The sequence below is a fragment of the Aquila chrysaetos genome, chromosome 13 (genome assembly GCF_900496995.4).
Source record: "Aquila chrysaetos chrysaetos chromosome 13, bAquChr1.4, whole genome shotgun sequence".
Taxonomy (NCBI): Eukaryota; Metazoa; Chordata; class Aves; order Accipitriformes; family Accipitridae; genus Aquila; species Aquila chrysaetos.
Window position 1 is genome coordinate 23,060,302 of NC_044016.1, and position 16,145 is coordinate 23,076,446.

The 16,145-nt window shown below is 38.0% G+C and overlaps 1 protein-coding gene across 3 annotated transcripts; it reads right to left on the reverse strand.

Annotated features, from left to right (window-relative positions):
- Positions 1 to 347: 347 nt before the first annotated feature.
- YIPF4 (Yip1 domain family member 4) lies at positions 348 to 16,017 on the reverse strand. Of its 3 annotated transcripts, XM_041128403.1 has the most exons (8): positions 15,759 to 15,814; positions 12,597 to 12,712; positions 12,049 to 12,202; positions 9,001 to 9,172; positions 6,692 to 6,769; positions 4,696 to 4,809; positions 4,202 to 4,303; positions 348 to 2,300 (listed from the first exon to the last, which is right to left on the reverse strand). In XM_041128403.1, exons 2-8 carry the CDS (start codon positions 12,643 to 12,645, stop codon positions 2,163 to 2,165), a joined length of 807 nt encoding a protein of 268 aa, XP_040984337.1. In that variant the 5' UTR covers positions 12,646 to 12,712; positions 15,759 to 15,814; the 3' UTR covers positions 348 to 2,162. The 3 variants fall into 3 exon arrangements, with proteins under 3 accessions (XP_040984337.1, XP_029891201.1, XP_029891202.1); XM_030035341.2 differs by lacking the exon at positions 12,597 to 12,712 and having other exon boundaries at positions 15,759 to 16,003; XM_030035342.2 differs by lacking the exons at positions 4,202 to 4,303; positions 12,597 to 12,712 and having other exon boundaries at positions 15,759 to 16,017.
- Positions 16,018 to 16,145: the final 128 nt, after the last annotated feature.

Below are 16,145 nucleotides of genomic sequence, written 5' to 3' on the forward strand. Positions count from 1 at the left end.
ATTAAATAGAACATTCTTGCATCCTTTGAATATTCATAGTCACTTCAGATGCACAGGAGCCATTATTGACATCTAATGACCAGCTATGCAAAGATGAACTAGGCTTAAAGCTCTCTGACAGCCTCATAACCTAAAAGTGTCCTTGCCCTTCATGATTGTGGTGGTGTTAGTTAAACATGTATTCACAGGGTCTGGGTTGAGTCTTCTAATACTAATTGGATAGTCCTGTTAAAAAAAGAAATATAAGTCATGAAAAAAAGAGATAAGACCAGATTATCATGCAAGATTCCAAAGCTAACATGCGCTTTTTTTTAATACACTGTAACTTGCATATTTTTTTTAGAATGTAGAATAAATGCTCACAAAACACTTGCAGATAAGAATAAACTGCTAGTATAATCAGTTTAGTAAAACTGCAGTAATTCCACCAGAACTTCTGTAGAAGTCAAAAATTAGGTGAAAAGTCAATGGCTCTACCAGTTTTTCCTCCTTTAATGTATTACAACCTAGAGTGTTACATTACAATTTATGTCCAGCATCAACTTTAAGTAGTTCTGTTTAAAACCAACACAAGCATCCACCAGAAAAGCAGACTGAATAAGCTAAAAGTTTGTGGTAGAGTTGGAATTTAAATATATATTTTGCATCAGTAATGAGTGGTAAAAATAAATTACCGAAATGGGAAGTTACACAGTCTAAAAAGCTGAAAAACTACAGTTCTTATAAGGAAATATGTCCACCATGGATCAAAGACAGCCCTTGCTATTACCTTGACATGGTTGATTTTTTTAATGCTGCAAATAATAAAGGCATGGGGAATGCTTTTTTTCTGTTACCAAAAAAACAAACAAACAAAAAAAACCAAACAACTGGAGATCTATTTGGCAATACTAAATACTGAAGATTGCAAATGCCTAAGTTAGTACCATGCAAAATTAACTTCAGCGGACTTCCCTTGTGAAGAAACATTACCATAAGGACGATTACATAAGCAATCAACACAGTACACAGGAAATATTTAACATGTCATCACGTTATTACATAATCCTTGGATAGTCAAAATTAGCAAGACTGTAATTGTTACTAAGGCTGTAATTCTGCCTTATTTAGTGGAGGGAGAATCTGGCCTTACAAATCTTTTTTATTTCTCTTTACAAGGGATTAATAGTACTGGGGAAAAAAAAAAAAATAGATGCATGTTAAATACCATGCTATTAAAAGCAAGACAGAGCAAGATGTTGTAAAACATAGTTAGGGAAGCATTATTTTTATTTTGTCATCATAAAATAACATTGTTTAAAGATCACACAAATTTGATAAATCATCTTTTTTTCTCCAACATTAAGCCAGTACTACATTTGAGAAAGGTGTTCACCCATTTCTCTGTAAATTCATACTTTTAAGTAAAATAATTTGATTCTCTAAATATGCATTTTAATTAATTATGTCACACAGTAAATATCTTGCTCCTTTGGTCAGAGATAGTAAATGAAGACTGCAAATACTTGTATCTTCAATTTTTAAAAACCCAATATACATCCTTAACCAAGGAGTATTTACGCTACACACAAGCCATAGATACAAAATACACAGTATATACATGTTTTGAAAACAAATTGGAATTTATAAAAACTCAACAGCCAAATCAAAGTAACTGAGGCACTAAATTAAAAGTAGTATCTTCATGTCTTGATTATACAGACTATTCTGTGAACAATCAGGACTGTTTCATAAATATATATTATCTACAGAATTTGCTGTGCCAAAAAAGCCAGCTGTGTTTAAGCTCAAAAGAAAAATTGCACTTTAAGATTGTTACAGTTAACTTCTCATTTTTCTCCTCAAATATAGTAATCTGGTCCTAGTGCTTTTGGCACAGGTATTGAGTTGTGGTTTTGCTACACTTTCTTATAAAACACAAGGTTCTTTTATTTTGTTCATTAAAATCTGAAGAGTCTTAAACAAACCTAGAACTTTGATACAAATCTATATAGCTACAATTGCTTCATTAAATAATATACACAAATATGCTCTTCGATCTTAAAACATCTTGACAACTGGATACAAAACAGTCACTTGTATTATCTCCAGTCTCCTTAATCTTATGCATTATCAGTCTGCAAATGAATAAAACATGGTTTCTGGCCACATCTTGCACTAGATCACACCCCAGTGTACAATGACAGAAAATAAATGTATAATAAAAAGATTGGATAAATTAGAAGGGGTTTCTTGGTCTTGAATTCTTCTCCAACTAATAATGATGCGGCACTGTATGCAGCCCAAAAGACTCCAAACAACTGAAAAAGAAGATGAACAGTCTTAGCTGACACCACAAGAAAATCTCTCCAAATACCAAGATAAATATCAGTTCATCTCTCAATATAATTAAAAAGAAACACCTCAAAGAATTTGGGGGGGAAGAACTCCACACACACATAAAACAAATACATTAAGCATTTTCATTTAAGTTTAGAGAAATATTTAACAAATAGGCATGTTATTTTCATTTGAGACATTTTTATTCAAGTGAGCAACTAAGGATCTACAGTAAGTTTTCTCTAATGTAAGACATAGAGATACCATAAAGCAAGCCATAAGCTTACATACACCGATAATTTGAAACTTCACTGGATTAATAACTTTTTCTACCTTGACTGTCCCCAACTATTAACTCCTGTCTTTCTTAAGCAAAAGAGTTACTATACTTGACTCTTCCTCCTACAATATATACCAGAGGGTTAAATTACCATTTTTTATTTCAGGATTCATCTGGCTCATAAGCTTTTCTTTAATTATGGTACCTCCACCTTCAAGGTAACTGAACCTCACATTCCTATTCCTTTCAGGTGCAGTGAGAACCCTGCCAAAGTACAATCTGTACCAAAAACTATATTGCTTACTGAGTTAAGAAAGAACCAGTTTAAAAGACTGGTAGAAAGTAACATTACCTATGAATATCTATTATGTTGTACAAAGTTACCATGCATACTTTTAAAAAAAATGTCTTGAAGTCAGTGAACTTGACTCAAACATCAAGCTAACAAGTTTATAGCAAAAAGTAATCAGACATTATTATGCTTTAGCAGCACCTTGAATATTAATAAAAATGGAAAAATACTTAAAACTGAGTGGCATGCAAAAACACTGTAACCTTCTGCAAAACAGAAGACCAAAGAGGACAGCCATAATAGGACCCCAGCAAATAACTTTTTCCACAGTTTTGTCAGAGGAGCTGAAGCCGCTTGAGGGATTATGTGGCCAGTTCAACAGCCGTTGTAAAAAAAAAACACAAAATAAAACAAAAAAAAATTTGCACGTGATTGCATACTTCTGTTCTTGCTCCCTAACCCAGGACTGCAGAGATGGACAAGAAGGACAATCAAAATCATGACTGAATTCCCTAAGATACATTAGGAAAATTGCAGCAATTATAACAATGGAGGTGCATTACTTGAGTAGTTTACTTTGCTGATTGCAGCTGGAAAAGAACTGACTGGAATTTCACTATTTCACTGTAAGTTCCCCAACTTTTAGGACTGTGAAATATTTCCCCAAGCACAGAGCTCTCAAGCCATAAGAAGTAGTACTTGTCACAGCATAAGTAGTATTGGCCATATGGGGCTTGTCCTGCATTTTCACACTAATGATGCAAAGGTAAGAACCTTGCACAGATTCTCCCTGAAGTAAATGTAAGACTGTTAGTAGTAATCAAGTAACAGAGGTTTCATTAACATGTATTTATTTTCAAGTCATATTATTAGTTAACTGCCAAATTAATGATTTGCTTTCTGACTGTACCACTTAATAGTAATTGCTGTGTTTGTGATCTGTTAAGTTGCAATTTTGTTATTTATTATACACTTTAGTTGTACTTCAATTATACTGTTTACCAGCAAGTTAAAAGCACAGAAATCAATCAAAGCAACAGAGCAACAGAACAAGAACTCAAAAAGCATACAGCTTAGCTAGTAACAGAATTTTCTCAGTCAACCTTTCCAAAAGTTCAGCAATAACTTCAAAGGCTACCTAAAAGGGCTTTAAGAAGTACTGGAAGTGTTCAGGAACGTTATGTAGTTCTGGGATCTTTCAGGGAACATTGCTAGTTTCATAAAAGGTGTCCAACCACAGGTGGCATCAGGCAAGTTATTCTTGCTTTGTGCCTTACCTTCCACATCTGTAAAATCAGAACAATACTTACCTTCTCTGCAAAGGGTATTGAGAGCTTTGTACTGCTACCACTAAGGGAAGGTCTCAGAACAATGACTAACGTCATATTCATGCTGCAGTAACTAAAAATAAACTGGATGATGGGGGAAAGGATAACAGCTTATTTTCAGATTCTTCATTTTGAGGTTTATTTATGCATCCTCTTCTCAAAATGATAATCCTATTTATTTTTAATGCAGCTATTATAGCACAGCAAAATATTAAACAGAAGCTAACCTGATATCAACAGGTGTTGTTATAGCAACAGCACTGTATATCCCCAAACACTCAAAAGAAACATTTAAAACAGAATTCACTTAGCAGTCATGTTCACCACGCTAACCAAAAGGATCACAGAGCTCACATTGTAGTTCTGAATATTTTGACACATTGTTACATTGTCCTGAACAGATTAATACTTGAAGTATTAGGAAAGTGACTTAAAAATAACTGTAAACAATTCTCAATAGACAATACTGAACTTACTTTTATTAGCGTAGAAACAACTTCAAATGATCCAACCACCAAAAGTACAGGTGCTATGACAATGAGGGGAAGTAGGGAATATCCTATCACACCAAGAACCTGGCCATAAGCAACCTGAAATTTTCAAGCACATAAAACCAAGGTTTTTAGTACTCAATCTTTGTGACCAGACTTTGATCTTGTTATAACAGTATGAATAGCGGTAATAATGTGTTAGGTATTAATGAAATTTCAGCTAAAGGAAGCTTGCTAGTATGAAAATTGTTTTTGCATACTACCCCCGAGAATTTTGTAATTAATCATTCGGTTCTCTTAGAAATGCTGCCTTAATTTTTATTTTTTTTTTAAACACTGTAAATGACAATTTTATCACTTCCAAGGCAAGTATTTACACAGGTTAAAATATGTAATTCCACCCACCCCGCACATTTTCATGTTCCGCCTTAAGTGGTTCTCAACTGCCACTGTCCATGGAGTGTACATATGATACCCAGGAGCACAGAACTAGAACAGACCTCTCAGTCACTAGCTGTAGTCCTGGCTGTCATAAGCAGCAAAGATGTAATTTTCTGCATTAACATACTCATATCCATGATACATAAATAAATATATAAAGCACATGAATGCTTTTGGCATCAGTGGAAGACCTAGAACCTGATGCCTCTAAGGCACAGAAATCTTCTCATTTCCAGTTGAATTTATTATGACTATCTTAAACAGATTTATTCAAAGTATTTCCATAGCTGGTTTTAGCTTCATGGGGATTAAAATGTCTGATTCTCCCCTACTACGGTTTGAAATGTTCCTGGGCCCAGCTAGGCTTCTTGGATTTAACAGGAAAACTAGTGGCAAGACAAGTGACCATCTTGCAATCAATCTCTTGTGGCTGTTGATACTTCACAGTGAACTGTGCAGACCTATACTTTCTCCCCAGTTTATACATGCTGGTAATTTCACATTTTGAGCCACAAAACAGATTGATTTAAGGGCATCTGGATTATGCTGGTATGCAGAAATACCATGCAACCACATTTATAAAAGCTTTTTCTTTCAAAACAGTGTTCACACAAGAAGATGCTAGCAATTATGATTAAAAGGAAAATCTAAAAAAATTAAAGCAAATGTAAATAACGTAGGAAGTCTGCAACACCAGTTCATCATTAATGCAAGATGCATAGTAAAAATACAAAAATCAAGTATCACTGAATATTTAGCTCTTCACAACACAGTTCAATGCGTTTTATGCTGTGGAGCCATTTTAAAAAGTTTGTACCCTCCTGACTGTTCCACTGTAGCTGCCTGTGGGCCTTGCTGTAAGTCATTTTTTGTTGTTTACACCTGGATCACTTAGTGACTCAATCTGTAAAGAGCTCAAACAGCTATTCCAAGCCTGCTGGTGCAAGTAGCTGGAGGGAGCGATGTAGGCCAGAACTTCAATTGCCTTTGCAGTTGGAGAACATGCGCTGACTTTCATCTTTTAAGGGGTTTGAACTGCATCAGGCCAAGGATGAAAACAAACACTGGTGGGTGCTCTACCCACAAGGACATTATACAACTGCAGCTAGCTCCATTAAAAAAAAAAAAAAAAGTTTAAATAAAGGGCAGCACAAGAGCAGTGCAAAGGAGGAGAAAGGGTCCCATTTAGCTCAGTGACTGAAAAATTGAAAGCAGTTGTCCCTCAAGAATGGACTTCAGTTCTGGATCACAGGCACCTGTTAGAATTTCTGGGATTCATAGTACAAATTTCCAGATTGTTTATCACATCCAGCGCACCATCCATCACACAGAAAGATTAGCTGACCATGTCTGTATTTTAGATTTTATTTTGGAGGCCAGGAACCTGAAATGTAGACATTACACTTACCAACTGCATCCATTCTTAGTTGGCTACAAGGTCCAAAGCCAAGCACCAAGAAAACCCAACTACTACTGAAAAAAGTAGCCAAGAGACTTTGTATTACCTCCCCCTATGTCCTTTTTGCATACCAGTACTTACTTCTCCTCCAAGAACCCTGGCCAGTAAAAAAATTGTCAAGGATCCAAATATCCAAATAGTTATAATCCAAGACACAACCTTAAGAGATAAAGAACAATTCATTTATATTAATCATTTTCATTGTGAGAAAGGAAAACTCATTTCTATTAATCACTTTCACTGCAGTCAACAATTTTATTACGCAAAACTGAATTCTGAATTGCAGCAAGAATAGTTTTTACTTAGTATCACAATGCAACTTGAGAATAAAATTCAGAGGTTACATTTACAGAATCATATTAATGGTAAGTTTGGTGAACATGGAATGCATGTGCAATGTTTTATGAAAGTATTGTAATATTGTAGCAGAGTAGGAAGAGTTTAGTTAAAACTACGGCTAAGACCACCCTAGCTAAATGTCTTCACATCCTGCCTATTACAAAATGTGGGCTCAGACAATTTTTAAAAGTCAGGCCAACCAACACAAGCAGTTGGAATTCTGCTGCTTTCATCCATAAAGATGCCACTTTATTCTTTACTCAAACTGAGAATGCTCAGAAGAAGACATAGGACTTTAACTCTCAGTAGAGCTTGATGATTACAACTTAACAAACAGCTCCAGACTCCTGGAGCAAAGTCTGTCATTTTTTCTTGCTTCTTTCATTATTTTCTTCTTGCTTCTTTCATTGCTCTGCTCTTAAACTGAAGAAGAAATCTTAAAATCATTCTCTGGCTTAACAGAACCTTCAAAGTAACTTAGCTATTCTTGGAGTTGAGCCACTGGGAGGATTAGAAGTGAAGCTCTCCCTTTTGAAATACCTTTTTAGAAGGAAACAAAAGTATCAGTCCAGTCTCTGCATTTCCAAATGTACAATAGCTGACCTTAGAAGTTAAGTTAGTACTCAATTGAATATTTTGCTTAATTAAAAGTTCCAGATTCCCAGAAGAATCAAATAGGGGAAAACCAGATAAAAACCACAGCACAACTTAAAAAGAATAGATAACTATAAGAGCTTTATGCTATTTGTGAAAATAGCACATGGCCTCCTTTTACTTCCTGCTTTCTTCCACTGTCTAAAAGAAGCAGACCAGATTAAAGTCTTAGAGCTGGACTGCTCATCTTTCTCCAGCTTACAACCCACCATTCAGTTCATCTAGTCTAGCTGCTGTCAGTCATCCTGTTGCTAGCTACTAGCTTTCCCTTCTCACACACGTACAGCACTCTTGCATTGGTACAGTAAATCCACTGTTCCTAAGAAACATCAGGCCTACTTTTCAGGTACAGTAGGTACATGAACTGCAGAAGGTAGTTTTATCTGTCATGGGATCAAGGAATGGTCCTTGCTTTACCTAGGAGACAGCTAAGTGGTCCACCAAGACGACTTGAATAATACAGTGGTTTAGTCTACTCACTTCAAGTCTCATAGGAACAAGATACTGAGAATGAGATCTCAGTCAGCATTTGGTATACCATATGGAAGCCAGAGGCCGCAAAAGGAATGATTTTATCACACCATTCACAAAAATCCTTGCATAAGCACATTCTGCTACTTTACATATGGCTTATTGCTATACTACATTGTATTTAAAACTGGAACTACGCATACAGTCATAAAGATTTCTGAAGCAGGACCACCTAGGCTTACATTCAAATTGTCACTATAAATAATACCACTTCTCTATTTCAATGTGAACTTAAAGAAAAAAGCTAATGGTGTTTATGGAGGCCAATTAAATCTGCACAATGCCTCCAAATAGCTATTCAGCCTAGAGTTCAAAAGGAATTATGGAAAAAGTCCATTGACCAGAAGAAAGTTATCTGATTGTAACTGAGCAGGGAGGACAAAATAGCAAATGGCTCTAATGAAGATTAAATATACCAGATAACAGCAGTGATATTGTATGAATTAAACAAGTAGCTTTATTTGTCAGGAAATTAAAATTCATGGCATCCAAGCAAATGTTCTTCCATAACATTTTTTAGTAATAAAAAGCACGTTAACAAAAGGTCACAATTAAAATGGAAAGATTCACTAATATGACTATAAACCCATTAGTACCAATCTGTTTCCTCTAGAAACCACATCTTTCCTTTGTTGTACTGTATAAAAATAAACCTGACATTTCATCATGATTAACTTATCTGTGGGCTATTTAATACATTTCTTACTGCTGTCTTTCTACATATTAAATTGAGAGACAGCATTTGAAATGCTTTGCATTAGTATGTGAAGAAAAGACTTTCTACCTATGTAAGAATGCAAATTACTTAGCAACCATGCCCCAAAATTTAGCTTAGATTTCTTTTTAGGTAGAAGGCTTACACCTACCTTAAATTGTCCATATAATGAAATCATTGAGAAGAAGAGGACAACTGCCAGAGGACCCCAAAAGTCTGGATTGTCTCTCACTACCTGCCTATTAAACCCAAGGGATGGCATAGGCATCAACACACATCGAATTTTGTAGTAAATATCCTTCAGATCAATGTCAAGTTCTTCCCTGAAATTGTAAAGCAAGAGAGCATTACTGTACACCACAGTAATGAAGTGGAGCATAAAAAATAAGCACAGGGACAAACAGTAGGTTTATAGAGCAAGTCTCCTGTCACCCATAAGGCTTTCTGAAGCCATAACTAGCAAAAGAACAGTTCGTCCACAACAAAGCAACACCATACCTTCATCCCACATTCAGTAACTGGTGTGACACAGTTAGATATATTTAGTTACTTAAAAATCAATTACATGACTGAGAACAGAAAACATACACAACATACCCTAGCAGTCTACATTAAAACAGTAGATCTATTTTCTGACATGCAGGAACACATGACACATTCATACCCTTGTAACTACTTAAAAGTCAAAGACATGCATACACAAAAGTAGGAAGTCTGTGTATTCCTGTGCTGAGCAGTTTGCCATGAGCACACTTATTATGGAAACATTTTACTTCAAATGCTACAAGAAAGAATACCCTTACATTCACTAATCCCAAACCATTCAAAATACATCAGGTAAAAACAATTTTTTAAAATAAAATGGGGTTTAACTTGCTTCAACAACAGTAGTCTTCTGCAGATGAGTTTATGCCAATTGTTTAATTACTGGGTAAAAAAAAATAAATAAAAGTCAGTTAAATTAGCGATAAATTCTGTCAACAGATCTTGCTCTTCTCCAATTGCCTTCTCTACTCCCTGCTACAAACTATCTGTAAGCAGCTACAAATTGACCACAAGACTCTTCCGGATAGGAGACTCTTGACTCTTCACTGGTACATCTTGCCTTGATTATCCTAGCATGAAGGGAAGGAATCAGACTTCCCAAGTAACAGGCAATTCCACTTCTTTAAGTTTATGCGTGGAACCTTAAAACAGAACTGTACACTAGTGTTTTCCTTATGCAGTCATGACTGAGGAGCTCTGAAGAGTTGCAAGAGACTTCCCGGCAGATATCCCTCTGCTCTGCATTTAAGAGCACAACAGAGAAAGATGTAGAATCATATCCTAAGTCCATTCATGAAAGTTTTGTACAAGGCTTTGATTTATGGCTTTTTTCCTTAGAAAAGCTGAAGCAAGAAATAAACACAAAGACATGATTCACCACAATTTCTCTTTTAAAAAAAAATTAAATACTGCTCCTTGAGTCTCTCAAGGCAACTTCAGGATTGCTACTACTGAAGCTATTTCAGAACTGGTATTACTAACCTGTGACTAAATAACAAAAATTGTTCTTTAACACATCCCTGAATCTAAGGAGTAAACTAGAAGCATCTATTTTCCTGTGTTTATCTGAACAGGATGTAGCATTCCTACATTTTATTCTGAAGACTGTGTAACACAAATATTTCCTGTCTTGAAATAATTCTTTGTCACCACCTAGTGCTTCTGACAGTTTCTTACTTGAATAAACAGTCTTTCGCATGAAGCTGACAGCTACCTCACCTAAGAAGTGATGGTAGCTGTAACAGGAAACAAGCGTCTGGAGTACGGCTGCCCAATGAGAAAGGGGAAAAAAAAACCAAACAACAAAAAAAACCCCACCCAAATCTCACTCTATTGAACACTTACATGGTAGCACTGCATTGGTGAACTTCCCTTAGCTGGCTGCTATTCTTTAAATCCTTAGTAGGATTCAGGCTACAAGGCTTCATTACAGCACATGTTCTGGGAATAATCACAACTGCACAAAAACTGCTACATGAAAGTCAGATCAAGGTTTTCTCTGTTAGGACAATTATATTCATTGTGATTGCCACAAACTGATCATTTTCCTGGCATGTTCTCCTCGCTCCCAGCAATCAGCAGCTTAGAACACCTAGCTGTCTTTGAATCACAAACTTGGTTTTTGTGGTATAAAAAGTTACACAGAAGTGGGAATTCATATGTTGTCACCTCAGTACACCATTCTGTTTCTTAATTAAAAGTTAGAGGTTTACAGAACAGATATTCCCACAAGGAGCTACTTCCGCACACGTCAATTTAAAGTACTTTTCAAGTAGCAGTTTCATTATTAAGCTCTCCAGGCATCTGTTCCCACCCAACACTCTCACTTGAGTTCTCCAGAGTACTCTCCTGCTCACTCCATATTTTTTAAAGCATCTTTATCTTTAATTCACACCGGAAAACACTGAGACACTGAGAATGAAGTTGCTTAGGTGCAGAACAAAGACTACAACCCAGGCTGCCTGACTCACAGTGTAGTAACCTTAAGATACAAACCTTCTTCAGCCAACCATGTTTCTGTGAACAAAACAAGGTATGTAGAGATTTTCAGTTTTAAGGACATTTTTGTCTTTCAACACTAACACCCTTTTAATCTAGCTTTATAATATAAGATAGCATCAACGATAATAAAGTTTGTGCTACCTTGCTTCTAGCATCCCTACTGTAATAAGCATGATTCACAATGCTTTTACTTCAGAGTAACTGACAGAATTTTCTTAGATTTACATAACATGAATCTTTCCACAGGATTGTCTTAGCCTCCGATTCTCTGACAGCATTAAGAAACTCACAACATCAGCACAAAACATAGAAAGAATACAATCTAATTTTTTAAACCATTACAAGATCAACAGATAAGAGCAGAAAAGCCATAAAAGCTTTATACTTATAGAGATTAATAAAATTGCATTTTACCTCCTCCTTCCTTCCTCCCCTACAGTGAATAACAAGCCTCTCTTTTACACTAAAAATAAAACCCATAATGACAAACAATGTTTTCATTCCTGCCAAAGAAAACACTCATTGGTCAAGTAATTTGTCAAACAGAATTCTAGTCACAGCAAAAGGCTGTGGGACAATTTGAGAGGCTACAATTTGTTTGTTTGTCCTACACAGCTAATAAAGATAGATACCAAAAATAATTAGGACATACAGGAGTGGCTTGTTATCTTCTGGGTCATCATCTTCCACTTCTAGAAGCCAGCCATACCCTCTCTGTCTTAGGAACGTAGTAGCAGTAGATTCTTTGATGAATTCTCCTCCAAGATTTAGCTTGACATCTGGAGTTGTTATGGAGCCACTAAGATCTTAGAGAAAAAAATACACCTTTTTATGTCTTGCCAAAAGCCACTTGATTTCAAAAGTACTGGAAGATAAACAACAAACATACAAAGCTACATGTGCTGGTCATCACCATGAAATATTCAAAGTTAAAATTACACTTTAACAGATACATAATTTGAAATGGTACTTCTGGTTTTAATGCAATAGTAACAATGTTGGGTTAGGTCTCAAATTACCAAGTTTTAGCTTCTAGATGGAACTCTTATTTGGATGACACAGTGTTATGGTATGACAGAAAGGCTTCAATTTGTGCTTTATCATTAAGCATTTAAAGGCATAAAAGGAGTTAACTAATGAAAGCCTCATCATACTGTAAGTTGTGGATTATTTACCATTTTTTTGCTGACCATACTATACCTCTTTTGGAGCCCATTTCTGCACAGTGGCATTGTTTCAGCCAAACCATTCTCTGCTTTTATGTCCAATTTTTCATGAAAGGAAAACATTTGTAGAAGTTTTCATTTGTAGCCTGCCTTTAATACAGGTGAAAATGTTAGAAAAAAAAATATTATCAGAGATCCTTAGGCTCCAGCCAATAAGAAGAGACACAAGGAGTTCTCATCAATATACTATGATCTTGCTCTGCCACAGTACTAAACAAAACAAAGAGCAACTTATGTACGTTCTGGCTGTGTCAAAGTCAGCAATAAATGTTAATTTTATTCCCTTGTATTCAGTTATATACAGGTGAAAAATACAAAATAGTAACTGAAAATATATGAAGCAACTTGAAGAAAGAAAAATATAGAAGAGGGAAATAATTATTCCTTTAGGGAATCATGGATTTCCATTGTTTGCTAAAAAGGAAAAATGCAAACAGAAACATGTAAATTTATTCTACAGACCTTATTACAAATACATTGAGAGACAAAAAAAATCTCTTCTCATCCAGCACCTTTTCACTTCACCAAAGAAAATCTTATTTTGCCTTTCCGTTGTTGTGTGTTCCTCACACAAAATGTTCCTAGGCACAGATTTCCTAAAACACCTAGCTATAGCAAGTATTTCTGAAACACGTACTCACAGAGGCAAGTCAGGCAATATTTGTAGATTACATTTGTGACATCTTCTATCAAAACACAATGTAGTTTTATAGAAACAAAATTTGTACAGTGACAGAATCTCACACAGTCTTTAGCCAGCATATGTGAAATGTTCACTGATCACTCAGTACTATAATTAATTTAACAGAATTGTGCTTCCCAAATCAGCTTGCTAGGCCACTCAAATTTAAGCTCTTCCATAAATGCTTTTCAACCATTTCATTACCACAAGAGTTAATGATCCATTGCTTTGATTCATGGAACACCATCTGCACAGAATCCTTGTAAAGATCACTGTAACTTAAAGAAGGAATTTCCCTTGCTCCTGTCAGTATCAGCACACATACCCTGTTCTCAACAGACACAAGCAAAACCTTCCTCTGTTGTTTACAGAGGGAGGAAAAAAGAAAAATGTATTCTTGATGCCTGGACATCAAGGTAGAGAAAGCCTCAAAAGTTTGGTATTGTCAGTGGGACCCTTTTGTCATATTTGTTTATGCTACAACATAACACTTCTTTGCAAGGAGAGGTTCTTGCTACTCTTTGTGCACAAATGTGGCTGTCAAAACAAGCAAATATAACAGTCCAACTAGTCATTTATTTCTCCCTTCTCAGTGACCGCTGAAAATCCATCCTGCGGCAGGGAAACTTCTACACAAGTCTTATTTACCAAGACTCCTTTTAGCAGTTGGCGATTGGTGAATACCTACAAGCACACTTTTTAATCATGAAACCTATTAATATGATCTTAAGTCTATTTTGCAAGACATCTCAGGTAGGACATAAAGGTGCAGAAACCAAGGAAAAAAAATCCGCCACCTCATCTTCTATAGACTGCTTTGAATGAGATGGTTAATAGCAAGCCAAGTGCTGAAGAATCTGCCAAGAATTGATGGTTCTGATGCTGGCTAGTGAGAATTAGGGTGCCTTCACTGCTACTGCCTCAGGCAGAACACCACGGAAGCAAAACTGAGGTATCTCACATGCCTCATTTCAACCAGGCATTGTGGAAAACCAGCTTTCAAGGCAGTCTTTGCTCTCAATTTTGAAAAAGCAGTACAGGAGGCAAAAAAAATTCCCAAACAGTCTGTTCGTTCTACCATATCTGTCCAGCTAATTGAGAACACCTCCCCAGCACTCTTTCCTCTCACGGAAATAAGATGGGAAAATAAAACAGCTTGTACTTTTATATTTCATATGGATTAAGATTTGGGAAACAAATAGAAATTAGAGTGCAATGTGTAGTATTTTAATTTAAAAATATCAAGCTGTTTAACTTTGCTTATGTTTTTGTTTGTTAGGGTACCTCTATGCAGCACTCTGCAGACAGGACTACACTTGAACAGGCAGGAGATCTTGCCTTGCTTGTGTTCATAAGGAACACAGAGCTGAGTCCAATTCCACACCTCCTACTAGACAGGTGGCTGTATTGGACTGGGTTCAGCATTGCTCAACAAATGCTTCCAGAGGGAATCCAGAGAGTTTCCACTCAGAGGTACGTGGATCCTTTTTCAGACCAAGGTGGAGAAGAAAAACAAAACAGAAAAAAAAAAACCAACAAAACCAACTGAACAAAAAGCCACAGCTGAGACTGTTGATTAGTATTCCTTGTCAGAAGGACTGGGAAGTTCACCAAAGAACAGGTATTCTACAGTAGTTTTTCCAATTCAGTAATTCTTTTCCAGGGTGGGGCACACAAGTCAGGATTTACATGATTCCCTACCCCTGTCCACAGTTACAACAGTAACTAAATACATACATAAAGTAGAGTGCTTGTTGTTTAAATGGGTAGAGCCCAAAAGATCATTCTGCAACAAAAGAAGTTAGCACAACATTGACCCTTGTATGTTCATTTTCACAGTCTTAAGGCAGATCTTCACAGCATGCTGGTACACTACTGCTATTTGTGCAGCAGTCAGGCAGCAGGCCACACTTCACCCCCTAAACTACACGCAGGGCTTCTTCCCCCCCCCTCATTACTGCGCTGAAACGAGACACGGCACAGAGACTTTGGCACAGCATTACACCGAATGTGAACATACGGTACAACCCTCGGCAGACACCAAACTGCGCCTCCAGCAACGTGGGGAAAGAGAAGCGCTTGTCACGGTTATGGCAGGTCGCCGGGCACAACCTCGAATACGGCTTTCGGAGAACCCGAGAAACAGCGCACCGCGGCCGGCCCTGCCACGCCGGTGCTTCCGCCGCGCGGGTAACGCAGCTGCTCGCACCCACACTAAGCGCCGCTCCCGGCACCCCGCCGCAGTCCCGGGGCCGCGGCCCGAGGGCAGCGGCCACCCCGCTCCGCCTCCAGCCACGCCACCAACCTCAGGGGCGGGGGGGGGGGGGGAGGAGGAGGAGGGCGAGGCAGGCACCTCTTGCCTCAGCGGCACGGCAGCCGCCCGCTCCCCGGGGACCCCGCTGAGCCCTTCTCTCGGGAAGGCGGGAGCGGCCCCAATCGCGGCCCCGCGCTCACCTTCGGCGTCTGCCGAGGAGACAAAGGTGAAGTCCCCGTTGCTGGGCGCATAGAGCGGCGGCTGCTGAGGGCCTGGGGGCTGCATCTCCCCGCCCTCCGCGGGGGCTGCGGGGCCGATGGGGGCAGCGAGAGGCGAGCGGGCACCGGGGCCTAGAGCCTCCCCGGATCGCGGCGGCGGCGGCGGCCGGCACCCACAGCACAGCCGCCTCACAGGGCAACAACAAGCGACACCGCCCCTCCGATTGGCTGCTTGCAAGGCGCGCCCTGATTGGCCGCCGCAGGGCCACGGCTGACTGGCTCCCCGGCTCTGTCTCGAGGAGTGAGGTCACTTCGGCTCCGATATAAAGCTCCTCCTGAGTGGACGAGGCATGACCTGGCTGGTGGGAG

Bases quoted from the DNA above. Each gene is read 5' to 3' on its own strand.
- YIPF4 (XM_030035341.2), bottom strand. From the start codon at position 15,843: ATGCAGCCCCCAGGCCCTCAGCAGCCGCCGCTCTATGCGCCCAGCAAC. The intron at 9,173-12,048 runs GTATGTCCTAAT...TTACAATTTCAG, and splicing joins GAAGATAACAAGCCACTCCT to GGAAGAACTTGACATTGATC. The intron at 6,770-9,000 runs GTAGGTGTAAGC...TTATCTCTTAAG, and splicing joins CATTATATGGACAATTTAAG to GTTGTGTCTTGGATTATAAC.